Source organism: Podarcis filfolensis (genome assembly GCF_964270895.1).
Source record: "Podarcis filfolensis genome assembly, chromosome: 5".
Lineage (NCBI taxonomy): Eukaryota > Metazoa > Chordata > Lepidosauria > Squamata > Lacertidae > Podarcis > Podarcis filfolensis.
The window spans coordinates 99,947,378-99,966,850 of NC_139608.1; the positions used below are offsets into that span (position 1 = coordinate 99,947,378).

General features: G+C 40.9%; 2 protein-coding genes across 22 annotated transcripts in view; one reads left to right on the plus strand and one right to left on the minus strand.

Annotated features, from left to right (window-relative positions):
- Positions 1–19,473, minus strand: part of LOC310763441 (potassium voltage-gated channel subfamily KQT member 1-like) — a 793,949-nt gene that overhangs the window by 692,107 nt on the left and 82,369 nt on the right. The gene's annotated exons all lie outside the window — the stretch shown is intronic.
- CCDC91 (coiled-coil domain containing 91) overlaps positions 1–19,473 on the plus strand; it is a 191,677-nt gene that overhangs the window by 92,015 nt on the left and 80,189 nt on the right. For 20 of the 21 annotated variants that reach the window (XM_083615802.1, XM_083615790.1, XM_083615786.1 and 17 more), the window contains 2 exons: positions 10,029–10,136; positions 17,333–17,425. In XM_083615802.1, coding sequence (XP_083471928.1) covers positions 10,029–10,136; positions 17,333–17,425 — 201 coding nt within the window. The remainder of the gene's footprint in view (positions 1–10,028; positions 10,137–17,332; positions 17,426–19,473) is intronic. The other variant, XM_083615797.1, reaches the window with a different exon arrangement.

Sequence of the window (19,473 nt, forward strand, 5' to 3'; positions counted from 1 at the left end):
CCCATTATGCCAGACATTTGCAGCGTACAGGAGTTGGGAAACGGGTTTTGCGTTGAAAACCCTTACGGCTGCTGGAACATATTTGCCGCCCTTTGTGAAAAAGAATCTGAGTATGGCTAGCTTTGTGATCTCCACCTTTTGAAGGGAGGTTTGCCACTGGTGCTTCCAAGATCCTGTATGATGGAATGTGAGCCCTAGATAACTGAAGTATTTGATCTGTTCAAGGTTATGGCCATCCAGCACCGGGAGAAGCTTCTTTCGAAAACTAAAATTTTAGATTTTTCATAATTAATGGAAAAACCATTTCCAGAACACTAATCAGAAAATTTCCTCAGCAGATAATTCAAACCCGGCCTGGAACGTGAGATGATGGCCGCATCATCAGCATATAACAACAAGGGGGTCCTTCTCATTCCTATTTTTGGAATGTGTCCATCTGGGTCCATTAAGCTCTCTTCTAGGTCATTTAAGAATAGACAAAACAATGTGGGGCCCAAAATGCATCCCTTTCTCACCCCCCTAGTCATCTCGATGCTGTTCGATAACTGTCCCTGTCGACCGCATCGTACCTGCAGTTTGGTTCCATTGTACAGGACTTTTATAAGAAAGAGGAGTCGTTTGTCCTGCAAAATCAGATTTAATTTGGACCATAGCTGGGATCTGGGGATGGAGTCAAATGCTGATTTCAGATCCATGAAAGCCACGAAGAGTTTACCCTGTAGAGGCCTGGTATACTTCTCAGCTAGGAAGGACAGCATTAGACAGTGGTTGGATGTTGAATGGTTCTCACGAAAGGCTGCCTGGGCTTCAGATAGTATATTATGTTCATTTAGAAAAGTTGTCAGTTTTCTACTGAGGAATCGGGCATACAGCTTCCCAATTATTGAGAGCAGGCTAATTGGCCTATAATTGGAGGGTAGATTTGGGTGACCTCTCTTAAAGATTGGGACTACTATAGCATGTTTCCAACTATATGGTACTTTACCCGAGTTATTTACTACCGTAAAAAGTGCTGCCATAAGTGGAGCCCACCAGTGCTGGTTTGATGTAATCAGCTCCGCTGGGATAAAGTCTTTCCTCGGAGCCTTTCCGCTCTTCAGATTCCCAATTAATGTATGGACTTCCTCCACAGTAACCGGCCTCCAATGAGGGAGGAGTGACAATTCTGCCCTGTCATCATCCTGGAAGCTGGAAGGGAGGTTTGGATTTTCCATAAATATATTTCTGAAGTGGTTCTCCCAAACCTGAGCTGGAATGGCACAGCTGGGGGCTGAAGAACTATTTTTCATTGGGTCGGAGACCAGTTGCCAAAAGAGTTTAGTTTCATTGTTTAGTGAGGCATTCAGTAGCAGGGACCAGGAATTTTGTTCGGACTGCCTTTTTTTATGAGGCCAAAAGGGCTTTATACTCTTTTTTGATTTTGAAATAAGATGGAGGTAAGTAATTTAGTCCAGCGTTTCTATAGGCCAAATAAGCGTTCCTTAAGGCTTCCTTCTTTGTGCGGCACTCTTTGTCAAACCAACAGTGCCCTTTAGCAGTGCGTGGCTTGCCGGCTGAGTTTATGTTGACAGAGACCACATCCTTCGTAAGCCGTCAGGGAGGAATCTATTCATAAATTGTTTATTATAATTGATTTTAACTTAATTGCAGTTTGTGAATTCAATCTATTCTCAACTGCAATTGCTATCTCAGGTGTCCATTTTTTTCTACGCAATGCTAGATCATTTGCTTTATCTATTTCCTCATGTTCTATGTAAGAGCGCTGAATTGAATTTTGGCCAGTAGTGGAGATGATTAGAGGTAGGTGGTCGCTTTCAGTCCTATTATCTATGTTGAATTCAAAGGCCTCCCTGTTAGTGAGACAGTAGTCTATTGTGCTGGCTCCATTTGTATTTATGAATGTGTACTCGCCTTCTCTGTCCCCGGGGAGTGCCCCATTAGCAATGATAAGGTCAAGACTTATTTGTAAAAAAGCCAGGCAGAAGCCAGCATAGTTGATTTGACAATCTTTCGAATGTCTGCGAGGGGGTGGGTTTAGAAAGAGGGCACTATTTTCCTTTAGATCTCTTAATATTAGGAATTTTATTTCCAGGCTAACATCATTTGAGCCTATTCTGGCATTCATATCTCCCATTAGGTAAAATGGCGATCCGGGGTACTTAATTTGTAGGGAATAAAGGAAACTATGGAATTTACGCCATGTGCTCTCGATCTGTGTTTGCACTGTATATGGTAGGATATAAGCTGAAACAAGAATGATACTCTTGGATTCCAGATGCAAAGTGATCCCCAGTGCCAGCTGCTCGAAAACTGAGCACTCAGTAACCTGTGACGCCAATTGAGTGGAAACCAGAGTTACTAGGTCCCCCCTCGGTCGTCCCCTTCCGAGCAGTTTAGAGGCCTTGATTTCATAGGTGTGGTGACTGTCAAGAACTATGTTGTTAGTTGCCCAAGTTTCCTGCAGCATTATTATGTCAAAACACGTTATATATTCACGAAATGGCTCGTCCCCTAGTTTGTTGGCCCAACCCGCTATGTTCCACGAGATAATGTTAAAGCTGCACGTTCCATAGCTGGCTTGGCTTCATTGTGGAGGGGAAATTGTTATCAGCTCTCCCACTGGTTCGGTAGTGATGCAACCGTTCTTAGGATATGCACGGTGTTGTTGTTCTCGGGGTTGAGTTGCAGCATTTTCCCGATTTCCCGGCATCGACGGTGTTATCTGAATTGCTGGGACCATCGGGGGGTCTTCATCAAAGACAATTAGGAATGAGTTCTATTTGATGTAGTAGGTTCTGAGTTCTGTGCTCTTACAAAATCGTCCATTTTACTCTGCTTTCTCTTCTGCTGTGGGCTCACTTGTGGAGATGAGGCCGGTCGCTTCTTTTTCCTAGACATTTCCCCAGAGATAGAGCCGCTAATAATTTCTGCTGTAAATCAGGAAGCTCGGTGTCCTCCCACGAATTGTATATTATGACCTAAATCCTGGGCCCACTTAATCAATACTGATTTAACTTCTTCATCTTTAGTTTCCCATTCCAACAGTATATTGTACGCCTTCTTTAATGATTTGGAATGATTGTCTATAATATCCTTTTGGAATTTAGAAACTGTGTAAGTGAATCATCTCTTGTCTTCTTTGAAGATTTCATTTAATTGCCTGTGGTGCAACCAGCTCTGAAGATGTTCCTTTATCTCATCATAATCTTTCAATTTTAACTTTCCTTCTTGTTCTGTTAGTAAATCTCTATCTGTTAGCCATGTTCCTTTCATTGTTGACATTTTAACTGATAATGCTTCAGTGGGTGATAACCGAAACAGGGTTTTTGATTCCAATAATTATTTGTATTTTTCCCATACCTTTATTAAAGATTTCTTATTATATGATTGTGGAATCCTTTTATCCTTTTACCCAGTGCCTTTTTTGTGATTTATAAAACATTACTGTCATCTAATAAATCTTCATTCAATAAACTGCTGTGTATTTTTAAAAGTTGTCCTTTTGTTTGCTATGCATTTGGACACCTTAAGACACCTGATCACCTTACGGGTTCTATTCTAGGTGTGTACTGCTTTTTAAAAAATGTACTTCTCTTACTCTGTCCTTCCTTTAATTGGTTCTTGAAATTTTAAATCGGAAGATGGGATAAAATGTTTCAATAAATAATAACCGAAATAAAAATAAAATTGGAGTATCATTGGTTAGGGTATACAGTGGTATCTCGGGTTAAGTACTTAATTCGTTCCGGAGGTCCGTTCTTAACCTGAAACTGTTCTTAACCTGAAGCACCACTTTAGCTAATGGGGCCTCTTGCTGCTGCTGCGCCACCAGAAGATGTGGGATCCTTGCAGACTGGAAGGAGAGCATAAATTTCCTTGGCCAGGGCGTGGCATTTAGGGGTGCTACAGATATAAGATCTATCTGGAAAAAAGGAATATTTAACAAATCACGAAGGTACCCTTTAGCCATCCTCAGGTTATTCCACCTAAGACTGGGGGCGTCACGGGAAAAAATGGATAAACATATTTTGTTAGGTTGAAAAATCAAAGATTGCTTATTCCTTTGGAGCAGTGGCAGCCTGCATCTTAGGCCCTTAGGGAGAGGTTTCTGATCAAGTTGTCTCTTTAAGGCACTTACAAGCTGCACAGGAGATTGATGCAAATTAGATAGCTCAGTTGAGGAAGGTAGATGAGCCAGAAGGGCCCGTGAAAGTTTGTTCAGTGACAAAGAAATCCCCTCCAATTCCTTGAAAATGAAGCTTAAAGTCCTGATTACCAGTTGTATTTGATCAGGTACTAAATCATGGGCAGTTTGTCCTAATGCTTCCCGTTTCAGTGACGGAGGGGTAATTAAGGTGTCAGGGAGGAGGGCTTCCCTATGGCTTCCATCCCCCGCTGAATCAGCTAGCTTTTCCAACTCTCCTTGATCATACAGAGGCCAGAAGCGGTTGTATGTTTCAACCGCAGAAACAATTACTTGCTCCGTTTTGCTGTTATTGTTAGTAGATGGTGGGGGAGATTCAAGCTTTGACTGCTTTGCTCTTGGAGGTGAACAACCTTTCTCAGCAGATCTTGGTCGCTTGCCATGACCCATTTGTCGCTGTCTCACTGACTACGGAGGTTCAAAGTAGAGGTAAACGGAGACAAAAGAGAACTTATCTTTTATGGCCGCAACTCCTCTGCTACTCCTCCTCCACTGCTCAGCATAACCCAATCTTCAAGGCGGCGTTACTAATCAGCAGAAGGTTTGAATATCCTTGTTGATACGTATTGGCCAACCATAGAAGTAAAACGATTAAAACTTCTAACAGAGGTAAAATGATTTAAAAGTCAAATAAAAACAGCTAAAAAGACGGCTGTAAAAGGCTATAAAAGGCTATAAAAGGTTTGTAATCCGGAGGGTTCATGAAGGAGAAGTTGTTACAGCCGCCATCTTCGGGCGTCTCCTCTCCCCACCAGAGCACGATTTCTGTTCTTATCCTGAAGCAAAGTTATTAACCCGAGGTACTATTTCTGGGTTAGCGGGGGGGGGGGCGCTAGGGGCGCCTTGGAAGATGGCGGATATTAACATCTATCCAGCCCGCACGAGGTAATTAGAGGCTGATTATGGGGAGTAAATCAGTCTCCCTTCATCTCTCCAGGGGGGAGAGATGCAGTTTTCACCCGCTGTTGCCATAAATCACCCCCGAGTTCGGAAGAAGGAGGGGGTGAGGCACTGGGTGCACAACCCTCGGCGGGCCTCGGAACTCCTCCGAAGCTGCTTCCAGGTGCGAAACTAGTTGCGTTACTTAAAAGGGAAAAAAATTGTGAAAGATAACGCACATGCTTCAAGAGAGGCAGGAGGTTCTTATCTGCTAACAATTTTACCACTGAAATGAAGAAGACTGAGACGGAAGATTACATCAAAGTACTACAGACATGGTATGTGGAATGGAATGCAACGGAAATGAAGGGGGGGGGAATGACTTTTTATTTTTTTGCTCTATGTGATTACCTAATAACCCTCCCTCTTAGAAGATCCGTCACAGCAACTAATTGCAAATGGGACTAGAATTGTGTGGGAATAATATGAACTTAAAGGTTTTACTCTGTGAAGGATTTGGAAAGAAGGGCTCTCCTGTGACGCAGTAAGAATGGAGATTTGATACGAGACCTGTGTTGCAGGAGGTTTGGTCTTGGGGAGGGTGAGCCGAAGATTTATTATTTTCGAGGAGATTGCGATCTGGAAGGGGCAGCCCTCCTGGAAAAAGACTAATTTACGATGCAACAGGTCGGGAAAGTTAAAGAGCGAGCTTTTAGACTGTATTTCATCGGAACGACAAAATGGCGATTGCTTGCTCGAGCGGAAATGCCTGGACTATTGGATGAAAGTGATTTACGAGAGAGCAGTACAAAGCCCACACAGAAACACAAATAAGACTGTTGTTTTCAACCCACTTGCGGAGCAACTCGGAGGTGAATGAAAAGGAAAATGAGTAACGACAAGGATTGAGAAGAGGGGACTGGAAATATCATTCTTAAGATGAAAGCAGCACAAATATTCGAGGATTGGACTCCTGCCGATCAAGAAGCATGGGTACCCCCCACAAAAATTTATAATTTGGAAAACAATTGGATTACATGATATGTATTGTTATAATTTGGATTAATTGGTTTGATGTGTTTAATTTGGTAATCTGAAACTTAATAAAAATTATTTAAAAAAATATATTTCTGGGTTAGTGGAGTCTGTAACCTGAAGCGTATGTAACCCGAGGTACCACTGTATTGAGGTTGAATCCTGACAAGACAGAACTACTGTTTTGAGGGGACAGGAGGCGGGCAGGTGCGGAGGACCCCCTGGTCCTGAATGGGGTAACTGTGCCCCTGAAGGACCAGGTGTGCAGCCTGAGAGTCATTCTGGACTCACAGTTGTCCATGGAGGTGCAGGTCAATTCTTTGTCCAGGGCAGCTCCATCTGGTACGGAGGCTGAGACCCTACCTGCCCACAGACTGCCTCGCCAGAGTAGTGCATGCTCTGGTTATCTCCTGCTTGGACTACTGCAAGGCACTCTACGTGGGACTACCTTTGAAGGTGACCTGGAAACTACAACTAATCCAGAATGCGGCAGCTAGACCGGTGATTGGGAACAGCCGCCGAGACCACATAACCCCGGTCTTGAAAGACCTACATTGGCTCCGAGTATGTTTCCGAGCACAATTCAAAGTGTTGTTGCTGACTTTAAAGCCCTAAACGGCCTCGGTCCAGTATATCTGAAGGAGCGTCTCCATCCCCATCATTCTGCATGGACATGGAGGTCCAGTGCCAAGGGCCTTCTGGCGGTTCCCTCCCTGCGAGAAGCCAAGTTACAGGGAACCAGGCAGAGGGCCTTCTCGGTAGTGGCACCCGCCCTGTGGAACGCTCTCCCACCAGATGTCAAAGAGAACAACAACTACCAGACTTTTAGAAGACATTTGAAGGCAGCCCTGTTTAGGGAAGCTTTTAATGTTTAATAGACTATTGTATTTTAATATTCTGTTGGAAGCCGCCCAGAGTGGCTGGGGAAACTCAGCCAGATGGGCGGGGTATAAATTATTATTATTATTATTATTATTATTATTATTATTATTATTATTATTATTTACATGTGATAATTTTAATAATATTCCTGTTAGATAGCACTACCCATGTTTAGCTTGGTTTGAAATCTATACAGTGATACCTCGAGTTACAAACGCTTCAGGATACAAACTCCGCCAACCTCGAAGAGTTACCTTGAGTTGAGAACTTTGTCACAGGATGAGAACAGAAATCGTATGCCGGCGATGCAACAGCAGCAAGAGGCCCCATTAGCGAAAGCACGCCTCTAGTTAAGAACAGTTTCAGGTTAAGAATGGACCTCCGGAATGAGTTAAGTTCATAACTATAGGTAGCACTGTATAGCTCTGAATTGGCAAAACAAAACGCCTCTTAAGAGGTTTACCCTAAGCTTGTTTGCTCTAAGAATGTTGGTGTTTGAAAAACTAAGTTTAATTTTTACTGAAAAAAGATGTGCTGCAAGTACCTAGAATTACAGTTGGGCTTTGTAGCCAAGCACTGGTTTCTACTAGCCAACTGTGAAGCCCAGTCCTATCATGATAATGCAACAAAATTATATGCATTTTAATTGTGGATATTGACTGCATATCCATATCATGGCTTTTTGTAAGCACACAGATTGCTCCTGCTTCGTTCCTTTCCACTTCAAACCAGGGATTGTGGTTTACTTAACCAAAAAAACCCCCACTGTTGGTAAAAAAACAACCAACTTTGGCTTTAGATCACAGTTTGCTTAAAGTGAAACAAACCATGAACTCTGGTTTTGATGTAACACTTACCCAAGGCTTGCTGTTCCCACTTGGTAGCAGAGAGGAGAAAGAGATCAATGCATTTACTGTAGACTGTTAACCATTACTTTATGTGACTAGGCACACCCATTAACTGGTGAAATTGATGGAGTTATATAATTGAATGCTTTGTTACTTCTGAGTAGACATATATAGGATTGTGTTGTCAGACGTTTTGCAAGTTGCTGAACATTTGACATTGGTCATTCTACAGCTTTTTATCTCCTACTTCCCTTCAAATGTTTGACTGTTCTTTTTTACATAGAAATATATGTGCTTTATATATGCTCAAATATTAAACACCTACATTGTTGTTATTTGACGTAAATGTTACAGCGTAGGGAAATGTGTATTTTGGCTAGTAAGATGCCTGTTTTAACTTTCTGGCTACCAGATTTTATTGCCATGTTGAAAGAAGAATTGCAGTCTTTCATGGAGGAATCGTGCAGCACCCTAAGGACTACCATTTGTGTGTGGCATCAATCCAGTCTTATGCATATGTAGGAACTTACCATGGAGTAAGTTCCACTAAGCTCAGTGGTGCTCACTTACGAAAGCAGTGCTGCTTATTTTTGATAACACTGAGTGTTATCAATGACCTTCAGCAGCAAGGTGGCTTTTAAGCTTTTCCTTAGAAATAATAAAAATAAACCCTTACAGAGAATGGTTATCATTTAACTGCTAGCCTGAAGTAGTAATCCCTTAATTTAGGAAACAGGCTATCCATTCTCTCATTGACTTCAAGGGTTGCTGATGGAAAGAGATTTGGTACTTAAAAACAATTTAGCTTTTTTTCATCTTGGTTCCCTGCTTAGTTGATTAGCATTGATAAAATAACTACAGGTAACCTACAGAGAGATTGGCTCTTGCCCTGTCTCCTCACCTTCTGAATTCGAGATGATAAGCCGCAAAAATTGCAAAACCTGAGAACCTCATTGTAACTGAAGTAATTAATTGCCCTGGTGAGTTACGTTGTCAAAGCCTGCAAGTACCACTGTATGGGTATGAGAGGCAAGTACAGTGCTAAAAGGCAGCAAATAGGTGTATAACAGCATTTGCTGAGACAGGTAATTGGAAAATGCCAATGACTAGTGTGGTTTTTTGTTGTTCTAGGCTGTTTGCATATATGCATCATCTTGCCTAATGCTTTCCACCAAATACATATTTTATTTTTCAAAACCAAAAATCTATTTTAGATTTGGAATGCTGTGCTTGCTTGCCTGGCTGTCTGTGCATGCCAAGGATCTGCTTTTTTTTATAAAATAAGCCTCTTTTAGCATAATTGTAATTGCAAATAGTTCAGTCAAACTTATTTAAACATTATGTTGCCTATTTAACCATAGTGTTATATCTTTTGAGTGGATAGAACATCCGTTTTAAAGGAATAATGTAAATAGCATATGGTATTAGAATTTGAATTAGACGGTGCCACTGCAGGAAGGATGAGACAGAGCTAAGACTAGCAATCAACTAAAGGAAATTGCTGGGCATAATATGAGCTTGCTTCTCTTATAACCCTTTTCAAAGGCTGATTCCTTCCCCCTCCTGCTTTGCTTACCTGAGCCTGGTATGGCTCTGATTCTGCTTGCGTCATACTGCTGTTTTAGCATGTTGGTGGGGTTTATGGGGGGGCACTTTCTTAATGTTCACAGTTCTGATGTCTGATCTCTTCAAGTTGGTGCGTGAACTATTTTGGGGGCATCGCTTCTATGTTTTCAAATAACTCATAATTTCCATCTGTTTTTACTTGTGGTTGTGAAGATCATGCTTGGCCCATGGGATCTAACAGTGTGTGCTGAGAGGATGTGGAGTTTTGTCAGCCAGGGAAATATGTCTGGCTCCCCCCCCCCCCGCCTCCATGGCTCACATAAGCATTTCGTCTTGTGTGGTCCCACTGAACTGGATCTGTTTAACAGCACTACTCACCTTCCCTATCTGTTACCAGTCATTCGAATGTAAGATTCTAATAAGGAACATGAGAAGCAAGAATGTAATTCTGTTAGCAGAAATATAAAACTTGCATTAGATTAATACTAACATTTGCCTTAGAAATTGTACATATCTGTGGGTGTACTTTGATACCAAATTCTATTTGCATGCATTTATAGTCACAGGCTGACTGTCTTCTCCATTTATACCAATCTGCTATATCTTTGTTTCAGGCCTTACTGCAGTCTACGGTTCAGCAACGCAAAGAAACCATTGAAAAACAGTATGCATCCGTGATTGAAAAACAGGCACAAAAGTGTGAAGAACTGCTTATTGCTCAAGTAATTGCAATGTCTCTTTGCAAAAGTTTATATAAAAATATGTATATCTGGGACAGAATTCAAAGAGCTACTTAGACATATAAGGGCATATTAAATGTACAGTGGATTTTCTTGCATTTTAAGTATCCATATTGTATCCCAGATACATTACGGGATTTCAAATGTTTCTTGCTGTGCAGCCTAAATGACTGCTGTTGGAGAAACTCAAGTCCAAAGCTTCCTTTGGTGTATTGAAATTATTGTGTAATTCTGCACTCTGTTCCTTTGATTATAATAATAATTCTATTATGAATCACCATAGCATATAGTATGGCTATGTTTAGATAAATTGGGTGCAACAATGAACTGTTATTTAATTAAATTTAACTCTCTGTTGAGCGGTTCACTGGTCTGGAGGGAAATAATTAAACTTTTGTGTAAGCCTGGGTACCCACTATACCTTTAAAGAACATTTTAAGCACATTTTATATAATAATTTATAATTTATATAGTGGGCAGTCATACCTCGGGTTACAGACGCTTCAGGTTGGGTTTTTTTGGGTTACGGACCCGCCGAAACCTGGAAGTACCAGAACTGGTTTCTTCCGGGTTTCGGCGGTCGCGCATGCACAGAAGCACCAAATCTCAACCCGCGTGTGCGCAGACGCGCCGCTGCGGGTTGCGAATGTGCATCCTGCACGGATCACGTTCACAGCGTGAGCATCCACTGTATCTCCTTGAAAGAATTCTGGGCATTGTAGTTGGTTAAGAAAAAAATGTGCTTTAAAGGTATAGTGCATGCACAGCCTCAGCCTTCCACAATTTGCTATCCAGGTAGTCCTTAACTATGGCGATTTGTGATTTGCCATGTGGTATTTTGGGCAGAGAGGGCCCTTTAGTGAGAAATCAATATTTTTACTCTTATGGCAGCAGTAGGGAACCTCTGATCCATTGTCCTAATGAGACCCACCACACCTATTCATTTGGCTTGTGAGGCTGTTGGAACAAAGCCACAGCCATTTGTTCCACTCCTGGCTTTGTATATGATATAAGATGTGGAGCAGGTACAAAGGCAGCTGGGCCAAAAATGCATTTGTGGGCACCTGCAAATGCCTGTGCCTAGCACCTAGCATGGCTGTTTTACAAAATGCTACATGCAGCTGTCTGCAAGCTGTGTGGGTGAAAACTGGTCATCTGGTACCATTGAAACATTAGATGTTAGGTGGTTACACTCCCCCGACCTTTTAAACTTTGCCTGCAGGGCATGCTGGAGATAAGGATCCAGCCCGCTGGTTGAATCCAGTTCCCCACCCTTGCCTTTCAGCTTAGTCCTATCCCTGTTTCAATGAATGAGAAATCCAAAGCACCATACATAAAAGGTGCAAGGGCTCAAAGTGTCCCAACCAAACACAGTTTCAATTCATTAATGGTCTGTTTGCTGATGCTTAATCCAGAACCAGCTAGAATGGTGGGTGAAAAGCAAACCTATTCTCTTCAATCCTCCACTTTCACACAAGCATTGTCCTTTCAGTTTTACAACTAATCTTGGTTAGTGCAATGTCTATATAGTGGGGTGGGAGAGTGGAAAAGAATGCCAATATATTTCACATCTGGCAACCAATGTGCCGCTTTGGTTTCAGATAGAATTTTTTTTCAGCTCTCCCACCCCACTCATACTGGAATTAGGGTTTGCAAACCTGTTTCTAACCATGGTTGTAAACTGTATCTTGGCACTCCTTATAGTTTGTGACAATGTATGTGGTAAAACTAAAGAGGAGGAGTTGTTAGGGGGGAGTTAATGAATCCATAGATCATCCTTCCTTATATAACTCTTTGTGGCAGGAGACTGAGCAGCATTTTATATGTACCAGCTCAGTGAAGCCATGTAATGAATGGTATGTGAAGGATTACTTAATGTGGTCAAAGGGAAGCTTTACTTACACATTTTTCCAGAGAAATTGACTTTTCTACATAGTTTTTCAGTGCAATAGGAATATTTTTAGCAACTGTTACTGAGTTAGACATACAGTATGCAGCCTGCTCGTTTACACCTTCATGTTTGTAACCTTGATTGTAGCAGTTTCTGTACTGCATTTCAGTTCATCTTGTTCTTGATAGATGGGTCTTTTGAAGTAGCTGCGACTATATGCAGCTGTGTACCTGCTGTGATTCCTCAGACACAAGCTTAATATAAAAAAGTAACTGCTTCTGAACATGATAAAATCTGTTTACATTATCTTCTTTGACTCACATTCCAGGAAAGAGATTTTTTCCTTTGCCTGGATTTTTTTTACCAGGAATCATGAAAAACCGCAAGACCGTATTTAGATTTGACTCTACATCAAACAGTTTTCATCTGTAGCTGTTGCTTGAAAAACTACTTGCAGAAGAAATGTAGCCTATTTCTGAACTTTTGTTTTGAGCTTCATTTTTACAAAGGTGCAGACAAAAATTATGTGATCCAAATACAGTTTTGCCTTCCTTTAAGATAAGGTTGAGGAACCTTTTCCAGCTTGAGGGTAACATTCTGGGGGCTACGTGCCAATGGTGAGTGGTGTCAGAGCCACAAGTGGGTGGTGCCAAAGCCACCTCTGTTCTTCCCCCATTAATACATATGCAGTTGTCTATACACCATCCATCCATATTGTCATTCCAAACATCTGCACATCATCCACATAATCATTTAAACTTTATCTCCCTTTCTCCATCAATTCTTCCCCCACTCCCTGCAGCAAAAAAGGGTTTGCAAAAAGTCCCCATTCACAGGAATGGTACCCCCCCCCCAAAAAAAGCCTATGGCCCTGTGCAAAAGGTTATTTTTGGGGGGGGGACAGCAGGAAGAATGTCAAGGGCCTAGGAAATTGCAACACAGGTAAGCGTCCCCCAACACTAGACTGACGATGGAGTACATGACATGGAACACTTTTCAGCAACAGTCTCATATCAAGTGTAACTTACAGGGGAATTTTTCAATTCAGTGGTGGTGTCATCTGGCAAAGAGTTCATTCACACTCTGATTATTGAGACATTAAAGTAGCACAGTCCTGTGTTCAGGCATTTTATCCTGGAAGTGACTAATACTTGTCCTGATCCTAATGCTGCTGCTGCTGGTGGTGGTGGTGGTTAAATTTATATCCCACCCATTTGGCTGGGTTGCCCCAGCCACTCTGGGCAGCTTACAACATATATAAAGTCACAACAAAACATCAAACATTAAAAAATACCCTATACAAGCAAGAAACAAACCAATAAATCAATAGAAACTAATAATATTATTATTAATAATAATAATAATAACAACAACAACAACAACAATAAACAGTTTACAGTTACCCAAATTAAAATAACTGCCAACCTCAACTAAACATTTAGCCAACACTAAATGACAAAAACAAAACAAGGGAACCAAAATTAGAACAGTTTAAAACATTTTAGCTAGTTACCCCAACCCAAGAGTTGTTCCAGCAGTGTCTTTCTGGCCTCCCAGGAGCCTCTTAGCTGTTCAGCATAGTGGTAGGATACTGTGTTTGCTTGTGATACTTGAGAAGGGAGCCTTGCTTGTAGCTTCTAGATCACAGGAGAATCACTAGAAATGTACAGAATAAGGAAGGTGGTGTAGTCTCGAAACAGCAATGTGGTGTTTTTTTTTAAAAAAATGAGTGCTTTCTCATTTTTATGAGGGGGGAATTAAAGAACATGAGAGTTAGCAAACTGGGAGCTCAACTTCTGAATTAAAGTTCATAAAACGATAGAGGCTTGGGGTCGTGAAGTTTGTCGCTATAGTAATGAGTAGATTGAGCGACTTCCCTATGTAGAAAGGTGGCAACGTTCAGGACTTTTGAGTTTAGAGAAAAGGTAAGTAAGAGGTGACACAGACATTTATAAAATTATGCAAGACATAGAATTATAAAAGATGTTTATTAGACGTTTATAAAAGCTTTTCTCCCTCTAACAATAAAACTCATGAACATCCAATGAAGTTGAGCTTTGGAAGATTCAGGACGGATGAAAGAAAGTCCTTCTTTGTGCAGCTGGATTTTCTGTGAGCTATGACTACCCCTGCTCCCTGCAGGTTTCCCTTAATTGCTTCTTTGCTCAGTGACTGACCTTTTGAAAGAGACCAAACCATTACTCTTAGTTGTGATTCCTGCATTGCAGGAGGTTGGACTAGATGACCCTTGGGGTACCTTCCAAATCTACAGTTCTGAGGCTCTACTATCCCCAGCTATGCCTTGTAATGCACATCACTTCAGCCATTCATCTGTAGATGACAGATGTCTTTAAGTACTTACCGTATTTTTCGCTCCATAAGACGCACCCTTTTCTTCCTCAAAAGTAAGGGGAAATGTCTGTGTGTCTTATGGAGCAAATGCATGGTCCCTGGAGCCAAATTGCCCATGGGCAAAAAGCAGATTGTGCTTTTTTTTTTAGAAAGAGGGAAGGGGGTGTTGAAACAAAGCCGCTGAGCAGCTGATCGGCAAGCATTCAGGAGGGAGATAAGGGATGCTAGTGATAAAGAAGGCTGCCTGGGAGGGGGGAGGTAAAGGAAAGGAGACAGGAATACTAAAACAATGAAATTAGAAGAAAAGGAGGAGCAAAAAAACTGCTCCAGCTAAGGAAAAGACACTAACGCAAACAAGAGGAAAGGGGGTGTTGAAAGGAAGCAGCTGAGCAGCTGATCGGCAAGCGATCAGGAGGGAGATAAGGGACTCTAGAGATACTCTTGAGATAAAGGAGGCAGCCTGGGAGGGGGGAGGTAAAAGCACATGGATCCTCAGGATTTTTGTATTGGGTCACCCCAAATTCACCATCAGATCACATAGCATGTCCATGGCTACAGCCTGCACTAAAAAAATCACGCATCCACTGTTTTGTGGGGCCGCAATGGTGCAAAAACGTGGTTACAAAGCACGGATCCAAATGGATTCTCAGGATTTTTGCATTGGGCTACCCCAAAGTCACCGTCAAATCACATATCATGTCTGTGGCCACAGCATGAACCGCAAAAATCATATATCCACTGTTTCGTTCAGAAAAATTTTTTTTTCTTGTTTTCCTCCTCTAAAAACTAGGTGCATCTTATGGTCAGGTGCATCTTATGGAGCAAAAAATACAGTACTTTTATTTAATGCATACATAGGTTTGGTGGTTGATGGTTCTAGATTCCTAGGTAGCAGAGGCCTGGAGAAAGCATTTCCGTCTCCTGGACCCTTTTCCTAATAAGGGCCAATTACACAGCCAAAAGTGTGTAAAATAAATAACTGACACAATATAAGGTATAATTGTCCTGTCTCTATTTCTCGTTAATTTATTAGTTTGTCAGGGAAACCATTGATGTGTAAACATCGTAAGCTTCCTGAACAAAATACCCACATTTTTAGGATTGAAACTTCACAAACTGCTGTGTCAGAGATACTGTCTTTGTTAATATCATACTGAGAACAAAGAGAAACTCCTAAATAAAATATTCAGGTATGTAGATGAACTGCATTTCCCAAATTCGGTGTAGCAAAATAACAGAAATATAGCAACTGTATTGCAATTGACACTAAACTGAGGTCTTCATTCAGATAGGTATTGATAAGTTTCAAGAAATACTTTTCTAAATCTGTTTTCCAAACCCAGTTGAGCTTATGTGTCTAATTCCTCCCCATTCCACCCACTACACAAACGTTCTGTAGGAACTGACTGAAATTATTTTAGCAAATGTTTCCTGTCTGTCCATACCAAACAGTTTCCCAAAATATTTTACTTAAAACTCCTTAATTTCTCCCTACAGATGTTAAGGTTTTTTTAAGTATGTTGGTAGAGGATCCTGCTTTTAGAGATCAAGGCCAGGGAAGATGTCTTGAGAAAGCCAGAGGGGCAAAAGCATTGCAAACAGTTATGGTGGTTTATTCAGGCCTTTATCCAAATTTCTGAGCAAAACCTGTTCTTGAAGATGGTCTGTAAATCTCTTCAGTTAATTTTACATACTTTATACTGAACAACATAGTCAATAATCTTTAAAACCTCTTGGGCCACCCTTAATGGGAAAGGGACACACTTGTGTGCATTTTAGAACTAACTGTTCTTTGTCATCTTTGATATCCATATTCAGAGCCATTGCAGATATTACTTTGAAAAACATCCACCTTTGCTTTTGTCTTTTAAAATTTACACTTGAAAGCATGGCCACATGGAAGATTGCAGAAGCTACATCAGTGATTAGAAAAAACTTCAAGTTTTATTATTTTTATATTAATAGATTGTGCAGTTTTTCTTAGCACAGTAGCAGCTGCTGTCATATCCCCATGTGAACCTAAAAGAGATGTTGCACATATTTGTTGCACATATTTTTCACATATTTGTTGGCTCAGGCAACATCTGTTCTGGCTCTCTAGGGACGGGCTTAGGAGGCACAAATGGATGTTCTTGTATCCACTGTTTGCAGATCAAGGGCGGGGGATGTTTAATTTTTATTGTAGAAGGGGCATATGGATGAGGGGAGCTGAACAATGCCCATCTTGTCTTTATCTCCCCGTGCCCTTGCACTTTTGCTTTAGCTCACTTGATATCGGAGCCAGGCTGGGAGAAAGTGATAAGCATGCACAGGGGAAGAGACCCCCTTCCTCACCATTTGTCATGAAAATTAGACACACGCACTGCACTTTTCCTCAGGGAAAGCCATTTGGCCCCATCATTGCCCATCAAACAGTAAATACTTTTTAGTTCCAGTGTGTTATTAATTACATATACAATATTTTATAAAAAGCAGCTCCATATATTATTTATGCTAGCTTCAGTGATCATTTTTAAAATTGTGAATGGAAAAATATAGTTTCTGATAATAGGTGGGATATAAATTATTGGAATAAACAATGGTAAAAATAAGCACAGACTAAATTGAAATGTCTTTTTTAAATCCATATTTTAAATACTTACTAACATTACAAGTGAATTGTCACCATTTTTACTGCATATGCTAGTGGAGTCACTGATCTTGTTTCTATGTGCTGCATAAAAATGAAGTTGTGCGCACACAGCAGATGACAAGGTATCAGTATAATTTCATATAACCTGCAATTTCCCTTTACTGCTGCTTAGTACACACAGAGAACCTATATATGTGTCTACATGTGTTATATATTATCTGTAACAACCTGTTCCTTTTACCAGCTCTCATTTGCCACTAATGCAGTTGCAGAGTCGTAGCATATGATCCTCTTCTTTTATAGCATCAAAGGTTGCTTGATATGTTGGACAAAGAGCACAAAGTGTTAGAAGGAAAAACAGAAGAATCTTTGCTGCAGCAATCACAAAAATATAAGGTACATTGTATATACAAACTTTAAAGCTTTTAAAACCCAGGGGTCAACGATTTCCTGCAGGTACCCATAGAAAACTTCCCTGGTGCCCACCCCCCGGTGAAATTGGCCTTGAGAGAAGCACCCTGTGGCAGGCAATAGAATAGGTTCTGATGTGTGCTTGATTGTGGTGTTTCAGTGCATTTTGCCCACAATAATTTCTCCAATTTGCAATGAACACGTAAGTCCAAAAATATTGGCAACCCCTGCTTGGTGGTAGTAGAGTGTCATTTGAGGTACATAGAGCTGAGAACAAATAACATTTATTTGGTGGTTTTGGAGTGCAGGCAATCTTTTGTTTGGGGTGGAAGACTCCTCTGCATAAAATGGTCTGAGGAAATGCATTTTTCTCAAAAGGGTTTTTTAAGCAATGCTAGCATTTTACACTTTCTGTCCACTATTTTATCTCTTATTTCAAGTCCTATCTCTCCTCCCTCCAGATCTTCCTTCCTTCACTAAGACCCTTTGTTAAAGTTTGTTGGGTCGTCTATCTATTGACCCACTGAGTCTGCTGCCAACGGACCTGCAATAAATTTGATTTATTGCCACTCCGACAAACTTCCAATGGTGCCCACACGCTTCCACTCCGTGCGCTGCCACTCTCTCCAGTTGCCGGGTAATAGCATAGTTCACACGCAGCGTAAAATGGCTTGTCTGTGTCGACGTGGTGTCCTCAATAACTCAGCTCGACACCAGTGCTTCTAATCTAAAACTCTTTATTTAGAAGCATTCAAAACAGAAAAGAAAAACCTACAGAATCTAGCTGCATGTTTGCAGCTTTCTGCCTCTTAACAAAAAACGAAATGACCTTGTTCACATTCTTAGACAGACTGCTCTTCAGAGAGAGCTCAGCCCCCACAGAGCACAGATCAAAGGAATAAAATGCTCAGATCATGTGGGCAGTGCACCCAGTCAATAAGAACGCTCCTGGAGTTATTAAGATGAATGTTTTGCCGAGAATGTTGTTTTTGTTTCAAACATTGCAGATTGTGGATAAAATGGACTGTTTCAAGAGGTGGCAGAAAGACATATCTAGATTTGTCTGGCAGGGCAAAAAGCCCAGAATAAAATTTAAGATATTAACTGATGCAAAAGAAAGAGGGGGGTTTGCCCTGCCAGACTTAAAACTGTATTATGAATCAGCGGCTTTTTGCTGGCTGAAAAACTGGCTACTTCTTGAGAACACAGACATTTTGGATCTGGAAGGGTTTAATAACAGGTTTGGTTGGCATGCATATATATGGTATGACAAGGTAAAAATTCACAAAGGTTTCAAAAACCATATTGTTAGGAAAGCATTATATAATGTTTGGATTCGGTATAAAGATCTGCTGGAAAACAAAACCCCTAGGTGGCTGTCACCAATGGAAGCTAAGGAAGTGAAAAAACTTAATATGGAATCTAAATGGCCAAAATACTGGGAAATTATAGAACAAGAGGAGGGAAAAGTGAAACTACAGAGTTATGAGAAATTGAAGTCTAAAGTAAGAGACTGGCTTCATTATTACCAGATAAATGGAGTATTCAAACAGGACAGGAAAATTGGCTTTCAGGTGGAGAGATCAAAATTAGAAACAGAATTGTTGGAACCCAATACTAAGAATTTGTCAAGAATGTACAACTTGCTGTTGAAATGCAATACACAGGATGAGACGGTTAAAACAGCTATGATTAAATGGGCACAAGACATTGGTCATGACATTATGTTTGCTGACTGGGAACAGTTATGGACCACCGGTATAAAGTTTACGGCATGTAATGCCTTAAGAGAGAATATTATGAAAATGATTTATAGGTGGTACATGACCCCAGTCAAGCTGGCAAAAATCTATCATTTGCCCAATAATAAATGCTGGAAATGTAATGAAACGGAAGGTACTTTCTACCACCTTTGGTGGACGTGCCCAAGGATCAAGGTCTTCTGGGAAATGATCTATAATGAAATTAAGAAGGTCCTTAAGTGTACCTTTCATAAGAAACCAGAGGCCTTTCTCCTGGGCATGGTAGGCCAA